Source organism: Oryzias melastigma, linkage group LG3 (genome assembly GCF_002922805.2).
Source record: "Oryzias melastigma strain HK-1 linkage group LG3, ASM292280v2, whole genome shotgun sequence".
In the NCBI taxonomy this organism is placed as follows: Eukaryota; Metazoa; Chordata; class Actinopteri; order Beloniformes; family Adrianichthyidae; genus Oryzias; species Oryzias melastigma.
The window spans coordinates 7,451,932-7,475,033 of NC_050514.1; the positions used below are offsets into that span (position 1 = coordinate 7,451,932).

The following is a 23,102-nucleotide window of genomic DNA, read 5'->3' on the forward strand; positions in this document are numbered from 1 at the left end:
GGCAGCAGAGGCAGATGGGGCGACCCCCCCAAGCAGAGACAGCCAGAGCAAAGAAAAATGGACCCCAGGACCCTCCACAGAGTATTGTCAGTATTTTACAGGAATGGGGGGTCCAGTGACACCCCCACCAGAGGGGCTGCGAGGGGAGGGGGTATCTGTCTTTAGACAGTTGCTGGTCAGCATGGTGGCGTTTAGCTTCTTTGGGCTGCAGGGAAATTTCTCCAATTAGTGCAAAAGAGGTCAAGTGCAATTTCACATCACAAGGACAGGGGGCGCCCTAAAAGAGGGGTGGGGGGACACCACAGCGCAGTTCCTGGTTTGGTACAAAACACTGAACTTGGCGGAAACTCTCAGATCAGAAGATAAACGGATAAAAAAGATTTGGGTTCAAAGACTGGAGGAAAGTCCAGGATCAGGTCTTGGTTTGAGCTGCACTCCTCTGATGAAACCTGTAAACACTTTGCCCTTTTTGTCTCCATAAACTCCTCGCTGACGTTTGACCAATATAAATATGAAATCTGTGGCGATCTGAGCGCGCTCAGAAAAGCTTTACCTCCACACTCCTGCGTGGCGGCGGGGTTGCTATGGTTCGTCACCATGGTTACGTTGCTGTTGCCATGGTTGCGAGCAGACTCAGAACCGGACTCGAGCGTCTCTGAGTGCCATTAGCTTTGAGGAGGGGGTGGTGGACCAACGGAGATACCCCCCCAAATCTGTGCACAGATGCAGACCTGCTCGTGCACGCGTCAGAGAGAAAGAGGAGAGAGTGCACGTCTCGTCAGTCAATGGATGGGCACGTGCACGTGGCCCCTCAGTCCGGGTGTCACTCTCACAGTCTGTCGCTACGGAAAGAATCCTCCACAGACGGGTCCGGCAGCACCATGTCGGGGTCACTGAGCATGCTCAGACCGTCCAGGCTGAGCGGCTCGATGTGCAGCTCGTCCTCCAGAGGGAACCCCCCCTCAACGTCAAAGCTTTCGGGGACCGTGGAGAGGGCGCCGCTGATGTCCTTGGACAGACTGGAGCTGGACTCATCTGAGGAGGGAAGAAAAAAAAGAAAGTTGACAGACATGACCCCACCCCAACATGAAAACAGCAGGGCTCGGGCAGAAAATATTTGATTGATTTTTTTTTACTTAAGTTTGGATTGTGGACCCCATCCACCTGATGGGGGGTCTCTCCTGTGAGTTTCATCACTTTCACTCAAACTAGTTTAGTAAAATTCACTGAATGACTTTGATTCGTCACTTTACTGTATGTTTCTTGTAAACAGATATTTTCTTATTTGAGTCTCTTCTTCTTTGTTTTTCAACTCCTTTCCATTTAGGGGGTGCCACAGTGAACCCTTCGCCTCCATCCAACCCTGTCATCACCCACCCTCATGTCCTCCTCTACATCCATGAACCTCCTCCTTCCTGGTACCTCAGCATGCTTTCATCATCACCACTGTTCTTCCTCTCAACATCTGCATTGATCTCCAGAACGTCTTCCATGATCTGATCCTCTGATGGATTCATTCCTGATCCATCCTGATCCCTCCCAAGAGAACCTCAAGATCTTCATCTCTACTTTAGAGCAGTGCTGCCACAAACGGTTGTTTTAATTGTCGACTAATCACCAATTATTTTTGTATTACCTGTGATAATGCTACTGTGAATGCTGTAAGCTGAATTTGGCCGCTGAAGATGTTAGTGCTGATAGCTGAAGATGCTGAAATGGATAGCTGAAAATGCTGAAGCTGATAGCCAGGCAAAAAAAAAAAACTTGTTAGCCAATCATCTAACATGCTGCTGAAATATTTGGTAAATTAAAAAATAGTCTAAAAAACAAAAAAATGGCATAAGTTAGCCAAAACAGCTAGCATGTAGCCGAAATATTAGCTTAACTCCAAGATAGCCTAAAAATCCTAAATAAATGCCAAAATAGTTCATAAATCTAGCAGAATGCCATTATACCTTTCAACTTTATTACACTCTGACTCAATATAATATAAAGTAACGACTAATCGACTCTTAAATTAGTCGTCAACTATTTTTATTGTTTATGACTCGATTACTCGACTAATCGTGGCAGCAATACTTTAGAGTCTAAACCATCATGGCTGCTCTCACCATAGCTTTCCTTTCCTTCTTGATGACACTCTCTAGTCACACCTGGAACCTTTCTCAACACGTTCTAACCTGCTTCCTCTTCACCTCTGTCCTACACTCTGTTGTTCTGGATTGTAGACTCCAAGAACTTAAAGTCCTCCATCTTCTTCCTCTCTGCTCGCTCTAACCCACCGTTCCTCTGTGTGGCTGCTGCTGCTCTTTATTCATTTCTATACCAGAGCAAACCTCCATCTCTCCAGGTGTTCCTCCACCTGCTCCCTGATTTCACTACAGTCATCTGCAAACATGATGATCCTAATAGATTCCTGTCTAACCTCATCTGTCAGTCCTCTTCATCAGTTCTTCAAAGTTCTCCTACCACCTCTCCATCAAACTTGTGAAACCTCAACATATTTCCATCTGTTCTTGGTCATCCTGATTTCTCCAAACCAGAACAGATGTACATGGACTCCTTTCTGTCAGGTCAGAATCAATAAACCACCAAGGTCATGTGGGACTTTCAGATCCAAACCAACAAAATGGTGACAAAAAGCAACAAACAGCCGAGAATAAGCCACATTCCTGCAGGTAAGAACAGCAGGAAGGAGGAACAGAAACAGGAAGGAAAAGATAAGGTGAACCCCCACCAGGCCCTGAAGCCCATTAAGAGAATACTCTGAGGTAAACACAGCACTTAGGGCTGAAACCCAAAACTCCACAGACTGAAAGAAGCTTGGAGATCTCTGTCCAAGAAAGGAGCTACAGTCCTTTCAGGTCAGCAAGTTTAAGGCCAAGTCAAGGATTTTCATTTGGGTGTACGATGACAAAAACGAGTGTGAAGAAAGCTCTTTAACTGTTTTAGTTAGACTTTTGTCAGCTAACTGTACACAGAGGTTGCTGTTCTGAAATCCTGATCAGATGAAGAAAGAATTCATGTAGGAGATTCTGCATTGAACAATAGTGTCACACAGTGGATAGAGACGTAACGATTCAGTCAGGCCAATTCACAGTTTGAAAGTCACAGTTTGGATTTTTTTCTGTTTTTTTTTTTCAACACATTGAATTAAAGGTATTTTAAGGTCAAGTATGTTTTCTTTTTGTCCCTTACATCAAACTGTCTGTGTTCCTACTAACAGGAATAATTCAATTCAACTAAACAATTATACATAATACTGAGTATTGCGGTTCATGTTGTGCTCCATGTGTGATGGAACCCTCAGCACCAGCAAGGCAAGGCAAGTTTATTTGTATAGCACATTTCATGTACAGAGACGATTCAAAGTGCTTTACATAAAGCATTAAAAGAAACAATCAAAAGAAATAGTAAAAATGTGATCATTAAAATAAAATTAAAAGAAAGTAAAAAGATTTTAATTTAAAACAAGCATAGATAAACAGTGCAGACATAAACTTTTGAATACATATTAATCAAATGCAGCTGAGAACAGGTGAGTCTTTAACCTGGATTTAAATACACTGAGTGTTTCAGCTGATCTAAGGTTTTCTGGAAGTCTGTTCCAGATCTGTGGAGCATAGAAGCTGAATGCAGCTTCTCCATGTTTAGTTCTGACTCTAGGAACTGATAAAAGACCGGATCCAGATGACCGGAGAGGTCTGGCTGGTACATACTGGGTCAGGAGGTCAGTCATGTATTTTGGTGCTAAACCATTCAAAGCTTTATAAACCAGTAACAGAACTTTAAAGTCTATCCTCTGACAGACAGGTAACCAGTGTAAAGACCTCAGAACTGGACTGATGTGGTCTACTTTCTTGGTCCTTGTGAGAACCCGAGCAGCAGAGTTCTGAATAAGCTGCAGTTTCCTGATGGATTTTTTTGGTAGTCCTGTAAAAACACTGTTACAGTAATCAAGTCGACTAAAGATGAAAGCATGCACTAGTTTCTCCAGGTCCTGCTTAGACATCAGATCTTTAATCCTTGAGATATTTTTGAGATGATAATAGGCTGATTTAGTGACTGCCTTAATGTGTTTATCAAAATTTAGGTCTGTGTCTATCACTACACCCAAGTTTCTGGCCTGGTTGGTAGTTTTTAGTTGAATAGATTGAAGCTCTGTAGTGACGTCTAACCTTTTTTCTTTAGCCCCAAAGACAATAACCTCAGTTTTGTTTTTGTTTAATTGAAGTAAGTTGTGACACATCCAGTCATTAATGTCCTCAATGCATTTACCAAGAGCCTGTACAGGGCCTCGGTCTCCTGGTGTCAGTCTAAGACGTTCTGGGAAAACACCAGATGTTAATGACAAGTTGACAATCTGAAACAGGGCTGGTTCCAGGATCTTTGAAACCAGCGCCAGCTCAGTGCAATCCCTCCCCAGCCACTGCACGTGCACTCGCGCACACTCACACTCAGTGCGAATGAGTAAAATAAAAGAGCTAAATAAAGAAAATAAAGAGCTAAAGAGAGTTAATAATAAAAGGTATGACTGCTGGGAAGAAGTGAAGGTGCTCACACACCGGCCGCGTCGGCACACACAAGCGCACGCACACACAGTCACACAAAGAAATGTCATCAGCTCTGCAATTCCAATTTTAGGCACACAGACAAACAGATTTTTTAATTCTCTGCCTCCATGAACATGTTGAGGAGTTTGAATCGTTTTTTTTACAGATTCATGAAGAATGGTTACATCTTTAACGGTGGAACATGACAGGTGTCCACAGATGACCTGCAGGTGGACGGCATGAACCAGATGGACTCGAAACAAAGTCAACAGGTCGTCACACTCACCGGTGAGGATGATGTTGGGCAGGCCTCCGCTGCAGTTGGAGTATAGCATGTGCTTCATGTGCATATGGTCCTGCAGGCTGCCCCCCAGCCCAAACAGAGCGGCCTGCGAATGATAGAAGGAGGAGGACGAGGGATCCAAGCAGGATCCCCCTGCAGTGGAGCTCATGGAGTTCTCCAACTGACTGGCGTGATCCAGCTGTTCAGTGGATGAAGAAGGAGCACAGAGGTGAGATGGTTGCAGTTTTTCACTCAGCTACATGATATTTACTACTACTACTGTCTACCACAACACCACAGACATCTGTCTGACACACGTCACCTGTGACAGCTCACCTGATAGGGGAGGGGCCTGCTCTGCCGGGTAGAGAACTGCTGCTCGCTGAAAGGGTCGTTGAAGAATGATGCCACACTGTTGTGCAGCTAGAAACAAATCAAACTCAAATGACACTAAGGAAATGTTTGCATTTGTAAGTATTAATGATAATTTATAGAAAAGAAATGAGTGTTCTAAAGGGCCCATCCTCCTTTGTGCTCACCTGGCCCTGAGTGAAGTCCAGCTGCATGTTCTGGGACGGGGACATTGGCTGATGCAGGGGTGGGGGCTGTTGCTGGTGAGGTTGTTGGCACTGATGCCCAGCATCCACAGAATGCTGGGACTGTTGGTAGAGTGGGTAGGGTGGGGGGGGCTCCCGTCCCATAGTGCTGGTATCCAAAGCAACCCCCTTCAAGAGCACAGAGAGGGTGCAGACATTAACACATTCTGAGAGGTCAGAAACACTTCATCTACACCATGGTGGAGGTCTGCAGCATTAGATGACTCAGATGCATAAATGTGCCAGCGTTGAGATATTGTACCTGTGTGATGGGGGACAGTGTGGGGGACATTGTGGGAGACATCTGTTTGGTCAGACCCCGTCTTGGCTCCACTCCTGGAGACAGGGTGAGGGGGCTGATGGGAGCTGGCCGCCGCCGGGGCGAGGAGCTGGATAAGCGCAGGGAGGAACTGATGGAGGGGTTGCTGAGCGAAGATTGTAGCTGGCAGTTGCTGAGAGATGCCTGGATGGAGGGATTGCTGAGGGAGGTGGAGAGACCTGCTGGGACCAGAACACATGGAGAACTCAGTCAAACAGGCTGCTTGAGAGCGAACGAGGAGAAAGAGCCGCACTTGTGTCTGCCAGCATGTTCTCAGGCTTTCAAGCCCAACACTGGACTTTATTGTGTGGCAAGGGAGGGGGGGCACGGGGAGCAGGGGAAAGTAACATGAGCTGAAAGACAAAGAGCGGATTGTAGTGTAACAGAAGAGGGTCAGAATTCCTCTGTCACTTTGGTGCTCAGCCCGACGCTTGCACAAAGAGCCCCGAGTGAAAGGGAGCGGGAGTGGGTGTGATCAGAGGACACAGAGGAGCCTCAGCGCCTCATCAATGATCCATGCACACTAACCAGGACTAAATCCAAACGGATAATGACTCATTTTTAACAATGAGAAGGCCAAATGCACAAACTCAGAGAAAATTTACAAACTCTCTGTATGTAGGATGAGCTCAAAGTCAGGAGGAGAAGCTGCAAGTCCCAGGAAGACAATGGTTCATGCAGAAGCAGCTGCATGGGGGGTCAAAATCCAAAACACACCTTAGGTCACAAGTCGAGCAGGATAAACATTTATTGAACACTCTAAAACTACATTTAAAAATTTTAAAACTGTAACTTTTTAACATAATTATGAACTAGATATATACCATTACCTGTGATAATACTAGTGTGAATGCTGTAAGCTGAATTTGGCTGCTGTAGATGCTGAAAATACTGAAGCTGAAAATACTGAAGCTGAAAACACTGAAGCCGATAGCCAGCTAAAATATTAGCTAAATGCCCAACTAGTCTAAAATAAAAAATAAATAAAAAAAACTTAGCTGTTTTGGTTAGCCAAAACAGCTAGCATTTAACTGGAATATTAGCTAAACTCCAAAATAGCCTAAAAACTCTTAGTAAGTGCAAAAATATTCCAACAAGCTAGCAAAATTCCCGTTTTTAAAACCGTAACTTTTTAAACATAATTATGAATAATAAAAAGGCAGGAATATTATTCCAGAATAAATTAACTTAAACCTTAAATAACTTTCAGTATTTTACCCCCCATAAAAATATATTTTGTCAAAATTATACAAGTTAGAAATGAAACAAGATAACATCGGGTCATTAATAACAATAAAATAAAATGATCTGGAGGGCCAGAAGAATTACGGGGAGGGCCGGATCCGGCCCCCAGGCCTTGACTTTAACACATTTGATGTAGATAAACAAACAGGAGTTTCATAGCATCACACTAAAAAGCACTCTGCCACTCTCAAAAGCGTAAAGAACTTAACAAGTCACTCCACAGCCTTGAGTTTTCTTAGCTTCTTACTTAAGCTGCAGTCATGTGTAATCGGGCTCAAAACACTTCAATCCTCACCTTGGGAGTTGCCAATGCCCAGGTGCATCATGGCAGCCGGCAGGTTCCCCGTGCTGCTGCCACCGCTCAAGTTGGGATACCCTCCGGTGTCCTCAGGGTCCAGCGGCGTGGAGAGGGGGGACGGAAACTGAAGGTTGCTGAGGTCAGGCAGGGAGCCGCCGGTACCCAACGAGCCCTGATAGTGGGACAAACTGGGGTTCTGCTCCGGAGACGGGAAGATACTGTCAGGAGGAGAGGGATAAGACTGCAATGAAGCTTCAAAAAATCCCAGATCAACAGATCTGCTTTTTCTGTTGTCCCCTTTACCAATGTCTACTCTTCCATGATAAACTTCAGTCTGACGCTGTTACATCTTTTAAATCGACCTGTGTCCATCTTTAAAATGTCAAGGCCCAGTCTCTTATCATATCCTGACTGTAATTTCAACACACTGTTCATGTTTACCTTAGAATCTAGGAAGAGGAAAAAGTCAGCAGTGGAGTCTTGGTAAAATGCCCAACAACCTCTGATGGCCCAAACAATCTGTTTCTCTCTGTTTACGAGCAGCAGGGTCATGCTGGGAATGCTGGAACGCGCCGCTCCTCGTCACAGGGAAGCTGCTGTCGCTGATCGTTCCAGTTAAAGCAGCAGAAACTCTCCCAGAGCCCACGTCCAAGACTGCTGAGCAATGTGTGAGCGTGAACACGGCAGCCTGAGCATCCCCAGCCTGCAGATCTCTGACACCTGTGACCCGCTCTCATGTCTGACTCAGGAGGATGTGCTTCCACAGACCGATCCAGGAGCAAAACGACGCCGTAATTCATGTTTCTGCACAACAACCATAACATTTGAAGCGGGTCTATCTTGGCAAAGAGATAAAGCGGAAAGATGGCTCAGTGGGCTAAGTGTACAGCTAGTACGCAGGAGCCCTGGGTTTGATTCCCAGGGTTGTCCACTGATCTCTACCCAGATTGGGTCCTTAGTCAAGACCCTTGACGCTGCTGCCTAACTGGGTCCCTGTGCCCCTCAAGTACAGGGTTGTGTCAGGAAGGACATCAGGCGTAAAAACTCTGCCAAATCACTGATGCGAAACAGTGGGTGCTGTTACGCTGTGGCGACCCCGAAAGGGATAAGCCAAAGAGATGCGTCTCAGGAAGTTACCTGCATAGGTAAATAATAAAGATGATCTGGAGAAAGTGAGAAAAGTTTGATAATTGAGCTAAGTCAACCAAAAAACTGAATCTGTTTTTACAAAGGTCATACAATCTAACTCATTGGACACAATATTGACAAAATGACAAAATATATTAAAGCCACAGGCGTCCCAGCCCTCACTGCCCCTTTTCTTCTCGCCATCACCAGGTGACAAATTCAAGAAAAAAAAAAAAATTCAAAATGGCGGCTTTTCTGTCAATTTTATCTCCATTGTGACCATTTCAATTTTGAGTCATCTGGGGGTGACCAACAGGCTCTTCACAAGGTCAAAGGTTGATTTGTGGTTGTAGACTTAAGATAGTGGTGTGTGTGTGAAATTGTGTGATGATCACTAACAAAAGTTTTCTTTTCTTCTCACATATTGTGTAAAAATGTGAAAATTGCCAGATTTCTATTTTTGTAACTAAATGTCCTTCAAGCCTTCGGTCCTGTGGTCATCCCTCAGTCATTTCAAAACTTCTTCTAAAACATCCTCTTTTAGATTTTAAGAGATTTCAGCCCCTTCCTTTTTGGACGTTTTCTCCTGCTGTGATGTCATCGTTTCACTACACCCAAAATTTGCAAGAGTACCTAACAGCAGGTAACATGGCGGCTCAACATGGTGGACTGACACGGAGGAGCCGATGGATGTCCAACGGAAGTTATATTTTATCTAAAAGGCACAAGTTAGCACGGAAATTAGACTTTTATGTTATTTTTGTTGATGTTGTTAGTTATTGTTAATTTTAGCTTAACTTTAATCTTTTTAATTCATTTTTAATGTAAATTTTATTATTTTCTGAGGTGTCGCTGTATAAGCAAATCCATGAATCCATGTAAAATCCATGATCCATGATCGCTACGTGGAGTGGTCTCCGTGTATATTCTCTTCCAATGTATGAAAGACATGGATGATGTTCAGAGATCGTTTTATTTATTATGAAGATATCTATGAAACATCAGTAATTAAGTCTCCATGTTTGGGTTTCTGTGGCGGTTCAAAGATTCTCCTGCTACCGGAAACTTCTCTCCCACTCCTGGGATTGCGTTTTCTATGACAGCCACTTCCGCTGTGTTTCTGTATCTGAGTTTGACGTTCATTGTCCAGCATTAACCCGAGAGGGGAAAGTAAAAACCGAAATAAAATTAGGGAACAAATTTTATTATTGTCTCTGAAAATAAGAAAACGCAAAGCCCTGAGCAAACAGCCCGTCGCGGGTCTGCCAGAATGCTGATCTGTCCAGAGTGGATTCCACCTTCATCCAGATCGAGCTCTGGTAACCCCAACGGATAACAGAAATAGATGGAAGTTCAAGACAAAGACGCTGGCATTGAGTATTCTACCCGCGGCTCAAAGTCGATCGAAGAACCATTTCTTCTTTGAACAAAACCAACTTCCGCTTACGGTTTTCAATTGATGTCCATCCATATTTCTATCCATCCACCATGTCACGTGCCTCTCAATATCTGCCCAAAAAATCTAATTTTAGATAGTTTTTGAGTTTGTGTTGAGGGTGAAGTTTTCATTCAAAGGCGAAGTAAGAAAGATGAATTGCGAAAGCACTCTGGTCCTTCAGTCCAGGACTGTAGCTGGACAAAATGAAACAGAATGTTTGGGTTTTGTCTGTGTGGTCCTTTAAAACTGTCTGAATCAAGAACTGAATTAGGAAACTGTAGTGGGTTTTCAGGAAGACTGCAGAGATGCTGGCTAACATCTACCACTCACTTTATTCCAGGCACTTCACAGGATTTGGGTCTTGATGCCAAAGACTGGACCTGAAACAGACAGATTTGTAAAAGACATGCAGAGTAAGGAGTTTAAGATGCTTTATGTGTGCATGTCAGTCCATCAGCTCTCTGTCCACCATGAATCTGCTCATATATTATTATCATTCGTCCCTCATGATACCAGCTAGTAAGGAAGAACTGGTTCACTGAGACAGCTTCAGAGGACACGCCTCCTGGACTGGATAGACCCGATCCACAGGTAGGGTGGCACATCATTTACTCAATGAAGGAATGTGGCTTTCCTAGGTGACCATGCATGACACCTTTATGGCCATAAAACCATAAACTCTTAAAGCCTTAAAGTCCCGCTCTAATCCTCTTTTGATCTATTCTAAAAGCATTCTCAGTGGTATTTTCATTATGATGAAACAGAAGAAGAATTAATTTATACAATGTCATACTAGTCAAAATTCTATGAAGCACGTTGAATTGACATGACTTAATTTGGCATTATATTGACACTGAAATTGCATTAAAAGTTAAAATTCCAAACAGGCATGGCACATGCTGCCTTCATGCAACCACCACAATCCCCTCCCATTCACATAAATGCAGATCCTAAGTGTCTAATATACTGAAAACAAACCTTTTAATTTCAATAGACTTTATTCAGAGCAAAAAAAAAAAAAGAATTCAGTAAAATACATAGAAAAAAAAAGCAGGTAAACAGGCGGATTGCACAGCAGGTGCTAGAAAAAAGGTCCAAAGTGTGGCTGTAATTATCCAAGGTAGATGTCTCAGATGCACCAAAAAAGTTTCTTGTAAGGGCGGGAACACCAGCAACTGTTCAGGTGGCTGAGTTTTATATATCTCAAAGCCTACTTGCAGCTTTGTACAGGTTCTACTTAATTGAACTTCCCCCAAGGAACATATAACAGACACACAAAGGTTCCTACCCTTTTATGTCACCTGATACTACATCCCCCTTTCTTAAATGAAGAACTTCAGGGTAACTAAAACGCTTCAGTAAACTTCTCAGTAAACATCGCACTACTCCACAGTACAGAGTTCATTCACAAAACTGACATTTCAAAGTGGATATATCTGTCAAACTCTTAACAACTGCGTGCATTTAAACACTAAACGCATCAAGTTTTTCCAAACAAATTTATGTATTTGTGCTAAATTCACCAGATTCTGGTGGAGAGGTGTGCTTGATTCTAATCTGTTAGAATCCAAACTAATGTCTAAAGTCTTTGAAAAGTTCATTTCTATGAGCCACCATTTATTTTGAACATCAGTTTAAAACAAAGAAGTCATTTTTGCACTTTGAGATTAAAGTATTTCTTTTGCACAATATTGTATCGGACATTATTCATATAAAAAAAATGTCCTTGTTACATTGCTATTTAAGTTATAGTCTTAAAGGGGCCCTACCATGATTTTCTTAAGCCTTTCAGAGTGAACTATATCCTTATATATGATCATATACAGTATTACCTTTGAAAAACAAAAAAACAAATTATTCATGAAACATTAGCTATAATTTGAGTTTTTTCATACCCGTAAGTAAAACAACTCAATTCCTGAAGCTCCGCCTGCCGCTGCGTGTGGGTGCCGCCCATTTCATGACCTCATCCTAGAGCCTTTCTTTCTTTGTTTTTCCCCAAAAAATAAACAGTATCCAATTTTTTTCAAAGATGATGCTGATCACTGCTAGCTCAGTGGAGGAATTAGGTGTTGGTGTTAGACTGGGGGCAGTGCTGGCAGAGCAGATTCTTCCTGGAGGGGGCGGTCTCACCCTGTGACATCAGATTGTGAAGACCCGCTTGTTTTTGTGGGTATGGGAGGGGCTGCTGTTGAGAGCGCAGGTTTTTAGAGGATTACTCAGAAATAGGTGAACTGATCAAAATACCATTTTGGGGCTCTATATAGTGAGGAATGAACAGTATAATGGACTTAAAATGGTTTCATGGTATGGCGTCTTTAACTTTTGCAGTTTTTCTATAAACAGATGTATAGCAGACTGAAAAAGCTAATAGTGTGTGTACTATCTGTAGTTCAATTTATTTGCAGGTAAAACAAGTTCTGCAAATTTGTTGGAATACATAAGAACCATGCGCTCTTACTTTGTACTCACAAATATTGTTTTCTCAAGTATTTTTAAAAATATTGGTTGATTAACAGTATCGGTATCGGCTGCAAGAGGCTGGAAAATATCGAGTATCAGTTGTAAAAAGTCAGTATTGTGCACCACTACCTAAAACATGCAGCGCTGCTGGTAAAGATCTACCTTCAGAAGACAAACGTGAAGGTTGTTGACTGGCCTGCACAAAGCCCTGACTTCAATCCCATTGAAAATGTGTGGGGTGGACTGAAGACCAAGGTCCATGCCAGAAGGCTTACAGGACTGTAGGAGCTTGAGAGATTTGCCAAAGAATGGACTAGGATTCCTCGGGAGAGGTGTCACAGACTGGTTGAAAATCCCAACAAATGACAGCAGGCTGGTATCCAGAGAAAAGGATACCCAATTTAGTATTAGCATCAGTAATTTTGACCCTGGTAGTTTTTGTTTTAGTCGTTATTTTGTTTCAACGTGCAAAGTAAAATAATGTAAGCATCCAACATATAGCTAGGGTGTTAGAAACGTTAAAAATTCTTTGCTCTGCTTAACAGCACTTGGGAGATAATTGTAAAAAAATTTCATACGAGGGTTAATAATTTCACCCTTAAGTGTAAGAACTCAAAAGGTCTTAAAGCATTTGAGCTTAAAAACATTAAAAGCATCAGCACCCTATGGTCTGATACGAGTTGAATGTTTTTGAGCCTCAGAAGCTTTAAATTCCTCCTAAGACCATTTTTTTTTTATTAAAAAAAAAAACGTGTTTTAATCCAACGAACCAATATGTCTTAAAAAGCCATTTCTCATTTATTGATCTCAAATCTCTATTTCCACAATCTGCTCTGATAGTGTGCAGCTTTTGGTGCTGAGCTGAGTAGCCCCAGACCTGCTCTTTTTTTGTTTTCTTTTTTTAGGCTAATTTGGCACTTAGCTAATATTTTGGCTGGCTATCAGCTTCAGCATCTTCAGCCATCAGCACTAACATCTTCAGCGATAACTTCAGCTATCAGCATTCACACTAGCATTATTACAGGCAATGCTATATATCTAGTTCAAAATTGGGTTAACAAGTTATGGTTTTAAAGTTTTACAAATGTAGTTTTAGAGTGTTCAATAAATGTTTATCCTGTTCGGCCCGTGACCTAAGGTGTGTTTTGGATTTTGGTCCCTTGAGCAATTGACTTTGACACCCCTGGTTTAGGGTCTCTGTAGTCTGTTGCTGGTCATTATTGTGTCATTAAGTGACGTGTCAGGTCAATAAGATCAAGAGGGGTGTGTCTCACCTTCTTGGCGTCCCACAGCTGCTTCGGCAGGGGCTTACTGAGCCCCATGAGACCATCCTCGGGAGGCAGGGCGGGGAAGGAGAAGACTGTGGAGACAAGAGAATCAGAATTCCTCACCCAGTTCCTCCTTAAGCTAAGAGGTATCGAGTAAAGCTATAAAGAGAAGCAAAACCCACCATCTCCAGAGCAGTCCACGTCGGCCTCGTTCACATTAGCTGCATGCCAGCCTCCACGAGAAACAGACAACAGGAGGGAGATTGAGGATTAAAGACATACGAGTAAAAGCAGAACTAAAACGTATTCAGAATACACCCCAGGACTTTTACCTTCTCTTTAAAGCTTTTTCCTACTTTGCTTGGATTTAAAATCCAGTATAACTGTATTGTACAGAAGCTCAAAGTTGAAATGAAATGCGGACTTGGTTGGTTAGAGCTCATGAACGCTCACATGACTACGGTGGGCATGGCTTCACAACTGAGAGGTGTGTTTGTCTCACAAATGTACACATTTTAGGAAAGAGGAGGATAACATCTGGAGCTAAAAACATTTTATTTACCCCTCCCCCCCCCCAAAAAAAAAATGGAGGAGGTGTCACATGACCCCAGAGTTTGTCTTCAGCTGACTATTTGTAACTTAAAGACACTTTGGGGAGACATCTTCTAGATCCTGTTTCAACAACTGACCACATCCAGGAAAACGGCTGCTGTCACCAGAACCAGAACCAGGAAAAGATGACAAAAAGGTCCATCTGTTTGTACAGAGGTAAAGCAGAACATGATGCCAGACTGCTGTACTTTATTGACCGCAGTGCTGCGGCTTTGTTCTGTTAATAAATGACCAGAAACAGGAACAAATACCATAAAGTCAATGATAACAACCGAAAGGGTTCGTCCTGACAGCCAGCATGTGCAGCACACATGGAGTCCAGACAGAGCCGAGCCAAGTCAGCTGAACTTCTCCTACTAGCAGAACATCATGACCAGCGTTGGGTTAGTCCCCTTTGCATGCAAACAGCTGTGGGGACAAGACTCCCCCAAATCCTGAAGACATGCTCATACTTCTTGGCAAAAGATCCTTCACATCCTGGACAATTCAGGAGATCATATGGATGCTCTGAGATTTGGGTAAATTTGGGGGACAACTTGACATCTCAGACTGGCTTTTGTGTCCTAAGAGACCTTTAAAAAAAACATTTAGGGGCATGGAGGATTGGACTCAAGGTTTTCCTGTAGATTGACAGGAATCATTTGTTCAGACCATCCTCAGTATTTGTGCTTTTGGACTGTACTAGGATTATTGTTACACTTCCAGACACAAAAGCTCTGGCAAAGCAATTGTAAAGTGCTATATAAATAAAGTTCATTCATTCATGGTGACATCAGTGTAACTTCTTCTTTTCCTTTCGGCTTTTCCCTTCAGGGGTCGCCACAGCAAATCAGTTTCCTTGTAGGGAATCAGGTGACATCAGTGTAACTGAATATCAGAGAAGGGTTCTGTGATCCACTTAGCTTCTGATGCATTCCACATCAATTTATTTTTAAGAAAAAACAGGTCTGGGTCTTTATGGGTTAAAGTAGATAATTTGTTGAAGCATCAATTGGTTAAAAAAAAAGCTGAAGTTGATAGCCCTAAATCCTCAAACCAATGGCTGAAAATGCTGAGGCAGAAAGCTCGGCTAAAATATTAGCTAAATGGCAAATTATACAAAAAAAATGAAAACATTTCTAATTTTGCCAAAACACAGAATTTTGATAAAATATTAGCTAAACTCAATATTAACAAAAAAAATGTTAAAATACCGGTACATCTTTTAATTAGCCAAAGCTGCTAACATATTGCTAAAATATTAGGTAAACTCCAAATTAGCCTAAAGGACTAGAAAAATATCTAAATTAGCTACAAACAGCTAGCATGTTGCTAAATTAAAAGTTAAATTCCAAATTACTCTAAATAAACCCAGTATTTGCTGAACATTTTAGTTTGAATTAGTAGCTGAAAGTAAGTAAGTTCACAAGCTTGAAAGTGCACAACATTTTTCAGCATTTTTCATTTCCTATTGGTCATATTTTGCTCAATATTTAAAAAAATATAAGGTTTATGAATACCAAAAGTACAAGCAGTAATGTCCTGAACGAGATGAACGTTTTAATGTCAAGATTACTGAAATCGCTGAAAGTGTGACTGAGTTTTTACATGCCTAAAAACATACTGAAAGGAGCAGGAGAATCACTCTAGTGTGATGATGTAAAGCAACACAACGGCGGGTGTCGGTGGGCGGGACTTTCGCAGAGAACCAGAGATCCCAGAATTTTTAGACAACGCTGGTGCTTGTTATTAGGGAAAATTCATGTTGGACCTCATCCAAAAATAAAATAATGGTCGGTTTCCTCTTTGGATTTCTCATTGCAGACAGCTCCGTTCAGTATGAAGAAAGTGGAGTGGAGCCCCAGCTGAAGGCTGTGAGGAACTGATATAATGCAGATACTTGAAGAAACCAGCATCACGAACAGGAGGATGGAGAATCTGACATAAGTGATAGTAAAAACCAGTCTCTCTCTCTTCCTCTTTTCCCCACCCTTCAGAATCTGCAAACGTAATGGGACTAGGGAAGACGAGGCCCAGACAGAGAACTTCAGAGCGAAAGAGAAGACCTGAAGTTGCTCTCGGTTCGTTCTCCTTGCAAGTGTTTTTAAACTAAACTAATCCCTCTCTTGTCTTTCATGCAGTAGCAGAGAAATGTTTCAGGTCATTTAGACCTAACACTAAAATATAGACAAATTGAATTGTGAGAAGTCTTCAAATTCTCACCCGTACTCTACAAGATGGTACTTTAAATGTTTCCACAGGTTTTGGTTTCCCTACAGAACTTGTACGTACAGAGCCTGTGATTGGATTACAGTCTGACTCGTTTACAAACATTTACATCGTGACGGCTCGAGGACTCAAACATATTTGAAGGTTTGAGTTCTTTTTATTTAGCCTTTTACAATCTTGTTTCCACCATTTTTATGCACCTGTGACTCGTTTAAGGAAACATTCAGTCTGCAGCCCTGAAGCAGAGTGATTGCATACACTACACACAAACATACACAGATGCACACGCCCATGCACATACACACACCCGTGCTCATATACAGACACACATCACAGAAATCCTGGTACAAGAGCAAAGACTGGTTTGTGACTGGAACACACGTTTAACCGGTTCATTGACTGAGGAGGGTCCTGACGAACACAAATACTAAAAAATACCCATAACTGATGGTTATTCAGTATTTATCTATTTACTTTAAAGACAAAAAAATGATGCATCTAATTTTTGTGTGTGTGTGACTTCCTATTTGTGTGTAGGGGTGGATTTGTGTGTGTGTGATGTTTAAATATACTTTGTACATAATTGTGTGTACTTGAAATTGTATTTTCAAAAATTACAAAATGCAATTTACACACACAACTTGAAATTACAGCAGTTTGAAGCACACACACATATCTTTAAAAAATGCACTAAACATCGGATATACACAAAAAAACACATTCATGCATAAATCTGATGTGAGACGCTTCTTACATCTCCAAGATTTGTGTGTAAAGGATGCGTTTAAATGCTGCTAGAGTTTTCTTATCGCCCGCCTTGAGCTTGGATTGTTGTTACGTCCTGCTGCTGCTGGACCACTTTTCATCCAGTCCTTCGCCTCACCTGGCAGGTGTGGCCAATGTGGCTTAATTGGTACCTGCTGTCTATTTAAGACAGTCTTATACTGCTGGGTTTTGTTATTTTAGTTTGGATTTTGGTAGTCTTGATTTGCAGGCTTTGTTTATTTGTTTTCTTTAGGTAGTTTTGGTTATGCAGCCATTAGCAGGAGCTGCTGACTCTTGAGGTAGGGTTGTCGCTATTTGTCGACTAATCAACTATTAAAATAGCAGACGACTAAAGTTTTTTTTTTGTTTTTGTTTTTTTAAGGCTTTTTTGGAGTTTAGCTAATATTTCATCTTCATGCTAGCTATTTTGGCTAATTTTAATATTAGCTAAATTTTGCATTTAGCTAATATTTTAGCTGGCTATCAGCTTCAGCATCTTCAGCTTTCTGCACCAGCGTCTTTAGCGGCCAAATTCAGCTTACAGCATTCACACTAGCATTATCACAGGCAATACATTGTATCTAGTTTTTAGTTAGTTTAAAGCTAATTATTGTGAAGATGTGTGCTTTACATCCGGTTCAAGCATGACCCGATTGATCCACAATTGTTTGTGGCAGCACTACTCTGAAGGTCGGCATAGATGTTGCTTCTCTTGAAAGTGGCTGGATGGCTCAGTGGGCTAGGTGAAGGGCTGGTGCGCAGGAGACCTGGGTTCAATCCCAGGGTTGTCCACTGATCTCCACCCAGATTGGGTCCTTAGGCAAGACCCTTGACGCTGCTGCCTAACTGGGTCCCTGTGCCCCTCAAGTACAGGGTTGTGTCAGGAAGGGCATCCGGTGTAGGTAGCAGATGTGCTCGGCCTGTCAGATCGGCTCTGTGGCCTGCGACTAGTGATGACGTCACACAACTGTAACAAACGAGTTGGCTAATTTGCTGTTTTTCTGTACTGAAACTGACGTTTACAATAAAGTTTATTTTTTAAAAAGAAAGGAAAAAGTGTTGAGATCTGCTCGGGCTATTATTTATTATTTTGGCATTGACAGCTCCTTCACTAACGTCTGCTCTCCTCAGTGTTTGTGTAACGGAGCAGAACGTGAGCTGTATATTCTAGCGGGACTTCATCCGGTCCGTGCAACCAGAAAGAAGTTCAACATTGGCAGGATGTATTTAGAAAAAATACGTGCAAATAATTACTTTCTTTTTTTTTAATGTGCGACCAACAACAAGCTAGCATGCTACTCGCTAGCACCCACTTTAGCTCAGACGTCATCCTTCCCAGCCTGATTTCTCTCTATTAAAATAACGATCATTATCCTGTGATGATTCCTCTCGATTGGATTATTTCGTTGTCAAGGTTTTTGCGGCTGATGGCAAATATTCCTTCTCCTTTTGTGATTCTTAACGTATTTGTTCAGACCTCCTCAGTTGTTTACTCGGGAAGAATCCGTGCATTGTTATGACGGAAGTGTCTGTGTCCTTCCCCGTGTCACGTGACAGTGGTCTAATAGTCCGGACCAATCACAATCTTACGCGTCATCTATGCGCCAGCCCCCGAGCCGATCTGACAGGCCGAGCACATCTGCTACCAACACCGGCGCAAAAACTCTGCCAAATCACTGATGCCAAACAGTAGGTGCTGTTACGGTGTGGGGACCCCGAAAGGGATAAGTCGGAAGGTGTAAGAAAAAAGATGTTGCTTCTCTTGGAAGGAGTGTCAGCCCTTACCATTTACTGTATATAGAGACCTGGACCAAGCATCTGTGACGTCATCCAGTGTTTATTTCCGACTCCAAAAAAATGAAGTCAATTCAGTCGCCTTTTTTGTGATTCAGACACCTTTACTACAGACGAGGTTAGTCAGAGTCGGTCTCAATGTTTCTATGGCAACTGCTCCTGCCAAACAGAAGGGAGCTTGTTGCAAGTCCAGGAGAACCTATCAAACATTTTGAACATTCTAAATGAGATTATTCAGTTTCTTTTCTTTTCTTATAGTGATTGTTACCGCCTATACTGCAGGAGATGTCTAAATGACAGTGCTTTAACCTGTTCTTCCATCTCTCTAACCAAGTTTGATTACTTTCTGATCTGCATTACTCCAAAGCCGTAAAAATAAAAACAAGAATGTTTCGATGCAAATAAGAAAAATATCAAAGTTTAAGAGGAAAACGATCAGAGTCTTCATAATTGTTTTGGACGACACTTCTTGATCGTCCAAAATGCGAGGTGATGGTGATACAAGGGGCCACTAAGTCCAGTTCTCTTATTCAGTCAAAGGATCTGGTAGTGGTACATCAGTGGTTAAATGGCATTGGAGAGATTAACTCCATATTCAATGCACCAGCTGACAGGATGGAATCGTTTTCAGAGGAGTAGGAACTTTCTGTCTGCTGTCACATGAAGAAGACGTTTTTATAAGTGAATGAGGGAAACCCCCTAAAAAATACTGATGGATACAAGACAATAGAGTGTTACAGACAGGCTTATCAGAAACAAAGACATGCTATGGATTGGATAGGATCAGGGAAAGCAGACGCTCATGCAGAGACAGGCGTCTCCCGCTCTGGTTGAGCGTGCATTTCTCACCATTGCGCTGTGAAGGCCCTCGGCCCATCTGCTGGCTCATGCCAAACGGGTCCTGGGGGTTCGGGTTGGTGGCACTCGTATGCAGAGCCGAGTCCGAGTTGGTTCTGGGTGGGAGGAAGAGGAGGAGGACGAAGTTATGCAAAGTACAGCAGGACTTTGGGGAGAGGAAGAAGCTTTCTGTGGGCATGAAGGTTAGTGAGTCATGCTGCTTCCAGCTCCACCTCCACACAGGCTGCCTTCACGTGCGCGCTCACGCTCACACTGGTCTTAGTGTGAAAGCGAAGAGCTGAACACCAGCAGCCTGCGCTACAAAACCCACTCTGGCTTTGGAAGGGACTTTAATTCACGAGTTACATGAAGGTAATGATCGGGACCAGAACGGGCGGGAGAAACCCTGTCACAGCAGCCACGCCTCCTTCAACTCTAAAACAAAAGCCAATGATTCAGATCAGGGAGCCCTGCTTGGCTGTCAGGGATCACCAGATCAAGAAAGATGCTTTTAAAGGTAACACTGATAATCCTGAGATTAGACTGTTTGTAACTGAGCTCTTCATCCAGTGAACTGGACAGCCACACTGCAGGGAGAAATCCTTGACATCCTCACTTACAAAACCGGCTGAGTGTCCATGTGTCCAGCTGTGACTTCATTCTCCACATGGAGAACACAACAGGACCAGGTATCCTCTCTGAGGATAACTTTATGTAACTTTTTTACCCAGGAGAGAACCCTCTTATTACAGTGATGACCTGGGTCAGAGACAGCACAGAACAAACCCACATCTACATTTCATTGTAAAGAATCCTGAGAGACTGATGATAAAACCCTACAAAAGTACAGAATCAAACGTGTCTATGAACTCGTGCAATATTCAGAGGTAGTCATTTCACTAAACTTCATAAATGAGGAGATTCCAGAAGAATGAAGCTTGTTAGAGCTCTTCAGTGAGGACTCTGCTGCATTCAGGTGTTGGTGATTAAGCTGGAGCTGTGCAGGTTCAAGAAGAACACAGGAGCGTGGATGTGAGGAGACTGAAGGTGAAAGGTGTTAATGAGGAACCGTCACCCTGACGGCGGTTAGTCAGAGGAAAAACTGCTGATTAAAGCTGCAGACGCAAAGAGAGGAGGATTAATCAAGTCTGCTGTGGACGACTAAGGAGGAGGAAGATGAAGAGGAGCATTTAGATCATCATGACTGAGACAAAAACTAAGCATACGGACGATCGGGGGGGAGAGAGAGTTGGGGGTGAGGGGGTCACCTGTTGAGCTGTGCTAATAATCTAAACCCAGGCCGCTTTTCCTCAGTCCACGGCTGCTGTTCCCTTCAAAGACAGACAGAGGATGAAAAACAGAGTTAATAAAGCACCAAGTGGACACAAAACCTGGCAGAGGACACCCCAAGGAAACGAGTCTGAGGCTCCTTCCCCTCTGACTTCACCAGAAGACTCTAACGAGATAGCTGTAGGAAGAACGATGGAGCAGAGAAACATAGGGATCCACAGTTTTCAGAGGGAACCGCAGGAAGCTGGCAGTCCAACGGAGGACCACACAACTCTGGGTGTGTTTGTGTGTGCAGACGTGTGAGGAAGTGTATTAGTGCTGCCACAAACCATTATTTTAATAGTCAACTAATCACTGATTATTTTTTCCGATTAGTCGACTAATCGGGTCATGCACAAGCCGGATGTAAAGTACACATCCTAACCATCATTAGCTTTAAACTAACTACGAATAAAGACAATGAAGAAGATAGTTTATTAAACTTTTAATGAATCATGCAGCCTCTGTCCTTCATTAGTTAATGTGATTAATACAAGATTACACTACAAAAGTTGCATTAACTGTGATAATATTTGTGTGAATGCTTTTTGCTGAAAGTAGTCGCTGAAGATGCTGAAGCTTTTTGCTGAAAATGGTGATGCAATTTACTTTAATTGCTGATGGGATTTACTGAAAATGCAAAAATTATTTGTAAAAATGTTTAACTGAAAATTTTGTTATAGAACTACGAAAGAGCGCTGAAGTTGACCTAAATTTCTGAAAATTTTGTAGTAAAATTGCTTATAAATCTCTAATACATGACAATTTTGCAAAAATATTTAGTGTGGTGCTTAAATATGAGCTAAACTTTAAATTAGCCATGAAAACCTTAGTAAATGCAAAATTAGCCAAAAATCCAGATCATTGCTTAAATACCAGCTAAATTCCTTAGTAAACTAAACTAGTCAAAAACATTAGCATGTTGCTAAAATATTAACTAACTCCAAATTAGCCTAAAAAACCTGAGTAGAAAACAAATTAGTCAAAAACATTAGCATCTTGCTAAAATATTAAGTAAAGTCAATTTTTTTAAATACTATAAAAAGTGAAACATCTACCATGAATATATTTAAAGACTTGTTGCTAATCTACTTCAAATTTTGACATTTGAAGACTTTCTCATTCATTTCCTATGAGACATATTTTGCTCAATATTTAAAAAACGATAAAGTTTATGAATACAAATAGTACAAGCAGTAATGTTTTGAACGAGCTGAACGTTTTGATACTAAGATTACTGAAAGTGTGATTGAGTTTTCACGTGCCTAAAAACATACGGAAAGGAGCAGAAGAATCACTACAGTGGGAAACAATCACACAATCGAATGAGGTCGACATCTGAAACAAAGGAACTATTTTTCACTAAAGATAAAGTTTGGTCTCACTGACTCAAAAATGAAAAAAGTACTTTTGTTTATGCTGAACGCTCATAACTTTGTTCAACTTTACTACAGTCTGACTCCATAAAGTAATGACTAATCGACTATTAAATTAGTCATCAACTATTTTAATATCTGATTAGACGTCGATTAGTCGACTGAATGTGGCAGCCCTAAAGTGTACAAGTGTGTAGTTGTATGAAGATGTATGTGTGAATGTGAGTGTGTTTAGGTTTGTGTGTGCAGGTATGGAAGAGAAAATACTCACTGGGTTTTTGTGCGTGTGTAATTCTTGATTTGTAAATCATACAACACATTTTGTGCATAACTGTGTATTTGCAATTGTGTATTCACAAATACACTCAAATATCAAAAACGTACAAATACAAAATACAATTGACACACACATCTTGAAATTACAGCAGCTTCAAACTAACTACAAATTCAAAACGTTTCCAACACACACAAATCTGTAAAAATGACACAACCAGCGGCCTGATGCACACACACAAAATACATTTAAGCACAGATCAGAGGTACAAGTGCACGAGGGGCTGTGAGACTTGTGTGTTGTTTAAATGCTGCTA

At 41.9% G+C, this 23,102-nt stretch overlaps 1 protein-coding gene across 6 annotated transcripts in view; it reads right to left on the reverse strand.

The window, feature by feature from the left end:
• crtc3 (CREB regulated transcription coactivator 3) overlaps positions 1 to 23,102 on the reverse strand; it is a gene marked incomplete in the record, with an annotated part of 59,592 nt that overhangs the window by 406 nt on the left and 36,084 nt on the right. The window contains 11 exon segments of one of the 6 annotated variants that reach the window (XM_036217155.1): positions 1 to 1,035; positions 4,840 to 5,035; positions 5,173 to 5,259; positions 5,376 to 5,561; positions 5,695 to 5,933; positions 7,292 to 7,512; positions 10,191 to 10,240; positions 13,598 to 13,683; positions 13,774 to 13,812; positions 19,820 to 19,923; positions 21,076 to 21,138. In XM_036217155.1, coding sequence (XP_036073048.1) covers positions 830 to 1,035; positions 4,840 to 5,035; positions 5,173 to 5,259; positions 5,376 to 5,561; positions 5,695 to 5,933; positions 7,292 to 7,512; positions 10,191 to 10,240; positions 13,598 to 13,683; positions 13,774 to 13,812; positions 19,820 to 19,923; positions 21,076 to 21,138 — 1,477 coding nt within the window. 6 annotated transcript variants of the gene reach the window in all.